The sequence below is a fragment of the Octopus bimaculoides genome, chromosome 8 (genome assembly GCF_001194135.2).
Source record: "Octopus bimaculoides isolate UCB-OBI-ISO-001 chromosome 8, ASM119413v2, whole genome shotgun sequence".
In the NCBI taxonomy this organism is placed as follows: Eukaryota; Metazoa; Mollusca; class Cephalopoda; order Octopoda; family Octopodidae; genus Octopus; species Octopus bimaculoides.
The window spans coordinates 14,787,199-14,794,689 of record NC_068988.1 but is presented as its reverse complement, the minus strand read 5'-3'; the positions used below and the strand labels follow the sequence as shown (position 1 = coordinate 14,794,689).

At 35.1% G+C, this 7,491-nt stretch overlaps 1 protein-coding gene across 6 annotated transcripts in view; it reads left to right on the top strand.

Moving 5' to 3' along the window:
- LOC106867173 (F-BAR domain only protein 2) overlaps positions 1 to 7,491 on the top strand; it is a 189,726-nt gene that overhangs the window by 47,852 nt on the left and 134,383 nt on the right. Inside the window, exon 1 of one of the 6 annotated variants that reach the window (XM_052969960.1) lies at positions 5,954 to 6,104. The exons of the other annotated variants lie outside the window; for them this stretch is intronic. Within the exon in view, the coding sequence (XP_052825920.1) occupies positions 6,075 to 6,104 (30 nt within the window). The 5' untranslated portion in view covers positions 5,954 to 6,074. Of the gene's footprint in view, positions 1 to 5,953; positions 6,105 to 7,491 lie in introns of those variants that run through there. 6 annotated transcript variants of the gene reach the window in all.

The window sequence follows — 7,491 nt, the reverse complement described above, 5'->3', positions numbered from 1 at the left end:
CACACACATACACACTGTCACATACACACAGACACGTGTGTACATACATACAAACTCACACATGAACAAACACATATGCACACACATCCACACGTTGAATACAACCTGCATGACAGTGCTATAAACCTAGACAGGAGTACAAATATACAATTATATGAACCTAGTTTCATACATATACAAACGTGCCTCTGTTGGGTGTATAGCTGGGTGGAGTCAACAGAATTTGAAGTTAGACAAGCTATTTATTTTAATGCTTTTTTAACTGTTGCTATTTATTTTTTCCTACATATCAGTGCGGGGTATATAGAATGAATTATGAACCCATGACAGAGATACTATAAGTGATTGATTGCTTAACTCTTTAGCTATCAGATTACATATTTATTCACATTGTTTTGAAATATCATCATCATCATCATCATTATCATCATTTAACGTCCATTGTCCATGCTGGCATGGGTTGGATGGTTTGACCCAAACTGGTAAGCTGGAGAGCTGCGCCAGGCTCCAGTCTGTTTTGGCTTGGTTTCTACAGCTGGATGCCCTTCCTATCACCAACCACTTTACAGAGTGTGCTGGGTGCTTTTACATGGCACTACACAGGTGCGTCTATGTGTCACAAGTGCAAGTGTTTTTTGCCTGGCACCGGCACAAGACTCTCGCAGGTCAATCCTCTCCACCAGGAGGACCAGTCTTAACACTTCTGCTATGAAGCACGGGTCTTCTCAAGTACTGCAAGGCACCAGGCATCTCAATCCTTTCTCATCTCACCTGAAAGGTCCAGCATCCTGAGGTCGTTCTTCAGTACTTTGTCCTATGTCTTCCTGGGTCTCCCACTTCCATGTGTTCCATCTACTTTGAGAGATTGGTACTTCATTAATTATGTATTATCTCATAGCTTTGAAATTTTAATGATGTGATTGTTTATTTTTGGAAAGACATTATAGAAGATGTATGAGAGGCTTGATCTGGGCAGTTTGAATATAAAACAGATAGAATATTTGGGCCTGATATGGTCAGTTTAAATGCTAAAGGGTTAACCTGTTGGAAGAAGAATTTCATTTTGCAGTCACATACTTTTTTAACTTCGATAATCCTATTTCACTGTGCACTACAAAAGGCACATGGCTCAGTGGTTAGAGTGCCGGGCTCACAATCATGAAGTAGTGAGTTTAATTTCCAGACAGGGCTGTGTGTTATGCTCTTGAGCAAGACACTTTATTTCATGTTGCTCCAGAAATGAGTTGTGATGTCACTGGTGCTAAGCTGTATCAACCTTTGCCTTTCCTTTAGATAACATCGGTGGCATGAACTGGGGAGGCTGGTATGCATGGGCAACTGCTGGTCTTCTATAAACAACCTTGCCCAAACTTGTGCCTCAGAGGGGAACTTTCTAGGTACAATCTCATGACCGTTCATGCCTGAAGGGGATCTTACAAAAACATCTTACATCATAGTCACAAGTATGTGTGGTTGGAAAGTTTGAGTTTGGGAAGCAAAACTCTTAACAAATCTACCATGACTGCATGATTGTGACATAATGTGAGGTAGCCTTGTATCTCCATAACAAGACACCTGTGCTTGTCCTATTATATTATAGCATTCAAAACCTGACATAACGCCCATTTCCTCCTCTCTCTGTCCTCAACACTCCCAATCACTCAAGGTGGCTTTTTCCTTTTTTTCTTTTTCCTTTATTTATTTTAACTTGCACGCTACTTGGCAACCTCACTAGGGTCATGAAAAGGAAAAAAAAAAAATACCCAGTACACACTCTAAAATGGTTGGCACAAGGAAGGGTATCAAACTGTAAAAATCATGCTAAAGCTGATAGCTCTGTGGCTGGTGGGAACCTGCCAAAATATCTGGTTCATGCTAGCATGGAAAACAGGCATTAAGTGATGATGATGGGGATGATATATATTTGTATGTGTATACATACATACTTACATACATACTTACATACATACATACATACATACATCTGTCTATTTGACAAACAGACAAATTGATAGACAGATGTTTTATGTATGTATGTATGTATGTATGTATGTATGTATGTATGTATGTATTTATGTATATATATATATATATATATATATATATATATATATATATATATATAATAATATAAATATATGCATATATCCATACATATATGTACATACCTACATCTATATGTATACATACATATATGGGTACAGGAAGTAAAAAAAAAAAAAAACGTTAAACATAATGAGAAACAAAAACACAAAAACGAAAACAGAAAAACGAACATTTTGCGAACAACGAAAAAAAACAAACAGAGAAACAAGACATACAACATAAAGAGTATACCCCTTCGTCTGTCTGTCCATCTATGTGTGCATGTGTGTGTGTGTGTATGTGTGGTTCAATAAATTTGACTCTTGACCACATGGCTCCAAGTTCAGTCTCACTGTATGTTACCTTGGGCAAGTGATGTCTATAAAAGCATGATTAACTAAAAACTTGTAAGTGGATTTGGTAGATGGAAACTGAAAGAATCCCATAGTATGCATGATGGATGGAGACAATGGATGCCCACATGACTGTAAGATGTCAGTAGTAAAAAAATCACTCTTCAGAAGAACAATATATTCTTGTGAATAATCAAAGCATCAGAGAATAAAATAAACCATAGAATAAACTAAACGTTAATTAGCAACAGATATTTCAACTGACTAGCAGACTGAGGTATAGAAGACGCAAATATAATGAATGCATCAGAGAATAAACCAAATAAAAATACTCAAACCACAAATATAATTTATTTTATGAATCAAATGCGTAATAACTATTGAACAAATGAATATATTATCAAAAACCTTGTAAAGCAAATCACAAAAGGTATTGCACTCAATCATAAAGTTAAACTGATAATATACTACAAAAACTAAAATCTTCCTTATCAGTTTACACACCACAAATAGTTTTTTGGTCTCTCTCTCTTGTTAAATAGTAATTTTTTATTCTGTTTATTGCAATCTTTTTTTTTTTTTAAATTTCTTTTGTTATTTCTCTCCGGATGTCTGCATCAGATGGACCGTTCAGGATTTCTGATTTTGCTTCAAGGTTGTGTGAGAATTTCTTAAGCTGTCGCTTAAAACGATCTTTTCAACATTGAAGTACCTTGGTGGTGTTTGTATGTATGTCACCATTCTTTATCTTTTATATTGCTCAATGTTTTTAAATTCTCTCCTGTCTTTCAGATTGACTTGAAAAGTTTGTGACTAATATCATTCTTGAAGTAATCTTCTATTAGTTACATTTAGTCAAATAGTTACTTTTATTTCTTTTTCTTTTCTTTACTGCTTTTTTCAGTTCTTTGTATGTCACCAGCTTTGATGATATTGTATGGGTAATTCAATATTTCTGCTCTGGCTTTCCCCCAATGTTTACACATTGCCTCTATTCCTTTTGGTAGGTCAATCAGTATTTAATGGTGTTCAAGAATTCAAGCCTACAGTTTCTTTCATTACTTTGTCTATTTCTTCTTTGAAAGAAACACACACCCTTCATCTCTGTCACCTACATTCAGTTGTAACAAAGGTGTGACCTCTATTTATATTTCAGACTTTTGTACCAAGCACAGCTCTTGTGGCAATTTTATTTACATCATATTGTTTTACCCTTCATTTCTTGGCATAGAGTTGTACCCTACTCTTTGGGGTTCATAATCTTGCAAACAACATGGTAACCTCTCTAGTACAGTTGGCATGAAGAAAAAAGCACAGAGTACATGATTAAAAAGCAGTTGCTATTAGGAATGACATCCAACTGTAGAAACCATACCAAAGCAGACACTGGAATATGATACATTCTGTGGGTGGATTGGATTCTACCAAACTGTCCTACTTATGCCAGCATGAAATGTGGACTTCATATAATGAAGATGATGGTGATGACGATGACACCTTTTGTCAGGAGCTGAAACTGATCAGGACCTTCCTTGGCTGAGTAATATGTTTTTCTGTATTTTAAGAATAACTTCCACATTCCCTGAATAACAATGTAATCTATCTGCATAAGGTCTAGTTGTTGGGTGAGACCCATTTTGCCTGTCCTTTTATCAAACGACAGATCAAAGTGTTTATTATTACAAAACCATTTGTTACACAGAACTGCTGAAGTTCTAGTTCTCCTTTGTTTGGTGTCTCAGGTTTGTATTTCCCTATCATACTTGGCTAATTCTTACATTGACCTTCTTCTACTTTAGTGACGAAATCCCCAATGATCATGCCATCTGGTTAATTTTTGCTTCCAGGTTGTCAAGGAATTTATTAGGGCCCTTCTGCATTGTAAGTAATGGAAAATCTATCTTATTGTTATGAATTTATCTCATTATTAGAGTATGGCTAGGTACAGGCATGGCTGTATGGTTAAGAAGTTCTCATCTCAACTATGGCACCTTGGACAAATGTCTTCTACTAAAGCCTTGGGCTAACAAGAACTTTATCAGTGGATTTGGCTGATGGAAACTGAATGAAACCTGTTGTTGTATATGTATGCATGCATGTATGTATGTATGTATGTATGTATGTATGTATGTATGTATGTATATGTATGTATGTATGTATATGTATGTATGTATGTTTATGTTTGTGTGAGTGAGTTTGTATTTTCCTCATCTACATGTGTGTCCATTCACTTATTGTAAAATAATGGCTTCTTGATGGTATTCTTTATTCGTAGTCTGCCATGAAAGCATGTGCAGTTTTCTCAAAATGGCTTGACTTGTTGTATTATCTTTGTAAATAAAAGAATCATCCATATGGTGTCGTTTCTGGTATTCCATGCAAGCATGCCAGGCATGTTTGTTATCCAACTCATTGAATTGTCGATATAACCATGATGATGATGTTCAGGTGATCTGACGAGTTAGCTTACTTTATTTGCATCACTTTATGAATATACACTTGTATTGTATAATACTGAACAGATATATTGATGTAAACATATATGTATAATTTTGCCTTCTAAAATCAATAATACTACATGATGGAGGTTATGAAACAGTTGTAATTATTGGGAAGTCATTAAGAAAAAAATAAATTTATATACAGGTCTCACATCATCTGACTTTATGCTTTATTTACTCTTTGTGGAGAAGTTTAATGTTTAGATTTTTTTGAATTCTCTGTTATACAGGCATATTATGTTACACTACATGGTAATTGATGACTATGTAAAGTGATAGCCAGTTACAAACGAGGAGCTTACTGAGAATGCTGCTAGATTCTCTGAATCCAACTCTTCTAGTCTTCTATATATCATCATCATCATCATCACCACCACCACTGCCACTGCTGTCGTTGTCATGGTTATCATCATCATCATCATCATCATCATCATCATCATCATTTAATGTTCATTTTCCATGATGGCATGGGTTGGATGGTCTTGACAGCCAGCCACTTTACAGAGTGTACTGGGTGTTTTTTTACATTCTACTGGCAGAAGTGCAAAACACACACACACACACACACACACATTATATGTATGCATGTATATACATACACATATGTGGAAGCACGTGGCTTAGTAGTTTGGGTGCTGTACTCAAGATCCTGGACTAAGTGATGTATTGTGTTCTTGAGCAAAATACTTTGTTTCATGTTGCTCCAGTCCACTTAGCTGACAACCATGAGTCATCTTGTGATGGACAAGCGTCCTGTCCAATGGGAAATACATACACTGCAGAATCCGGGAGACTGGCCTTATGAGCTTATGGCTTGCAAAGACCTTTGATACTTTTAACACACACACTATAAATATACATCTACGTTATTTATGTGTATGTGTGTATGTGTTTGTGCATCCACACATATACACACACCAGTATAAACACACATATTTATCCATTCAAAATATCTTATTGAATATTTTATCTGAAATGAGAGAGGTCAATGTTTGATTTTTTGTTTTCTGATAAACTTTAATTCGTTACAAATATTTCAACAACAAACAAGATCAAATATCTCGTTCAGTCTAATTATTACCAACAATTAATGATCGACATCCAAAATCACTTTACTTTGTTGGTAGAGTGAAAAATGACCGAGAACAATACAGAAAAAGTAAAGGTAAGAATTTCAACAGTGTTATAGATTTCCATTGAAATCAATTTATTTTGTGTTTCCTAATTTATATTTGTTTATATAATTAATTAATTCATTAATTAAGGAGATATATGACCAGTGAAAACAGACAAAAAAAGAAAGAATAGAACAATAAAAATGTCACAAGATTTTCCAGTGTTATTGTAGATATATTTTAAAAAACTTTTGAGGTTTATGTAATTCAAATTATAGTTATTTATGGTTAGTAGTTAAATAGGCATAGCTGTGTTTTAAGAAGCTTGCTTCTCAATCACATGTTTCAGGGTTCAGTCCCACTGAGTGGCACATTGGACTAGTGTCTTCTATAACCTCGGGCCAACAAAAGCTTTGTGAGTGGATTTGGTAGACAGAAACTGAAAGAAGCCTGTCATATATATATGTGTGTGTGTGTGTGTGTGTGTTGTCCTCCATCTCTGCTTGACAACTGGTGATGGTGTGTACACACCCCTCTGACTAAGCAGTTCAGCAGAAGTTCGAGGCTAAAAAAAAAAAAAAAAAAAAAATTCTAGAGTTCATTTGTTCGATTAAAAACCTCTTCAAGGCAGTGCCCCTCCATGACCACAGTCACATGACTCAAACAAGTCACAAACAAAAGATAAAAAATATTTTAAAAATATACCTACTTACTCTAAATGTCTTTCTTGTGAGTTCACACACGCATGGCAGAATTGTTAGCATGCTGGACAAAATTCTTAGTAACTTTTCAGTCGTCTTCATGTCTTGAGTTCAAATTCTACTGATGCCAACTTTGTCTTTCAGCCTTTCAGTGTCAATGATACAAGTAGCAACTGAGCTCTGGGAGTCGATGTAATCGACTATATACCCCTCCCCAAAATTTCAGGCCTTGTGCCTATTAGTACAAAGGACTATTATTATTATTATTATTATTATTATTATTAATAATAATAATAATAAAATAAAAGTTGACAATCGACCCCTAGCAATCATCAAAAATGTCTCGAAGGAATAACATGGAATGGGCTTTATTGCTCACAGTAATTTTTGATGACAGCCAGGGCTGACCGTCAGCATTTGGTATGCAACCAATTGCTAATATGGCTATTATCGGACTATTATGGGGGATATTATTGTATTTCATTAATAATACTAATGTACCCACACTATAAACCAATATATAAGTGCCTGCTTTTTCCAACTCATAGATATTTCAGACAACGATATATGTGTGTGTGTGTGTGTGTGTGTGTGTGTGTGTGTGTGTGTGTGTATGTATGTCCTACGTGTACATTTTGTAGTATTTAATGCATTTTTCACTTATGGAATAACTGAATGCCACATATCCTGACTTTTGTTAACACTAAGTTTATATATGTATGTATATATATATATA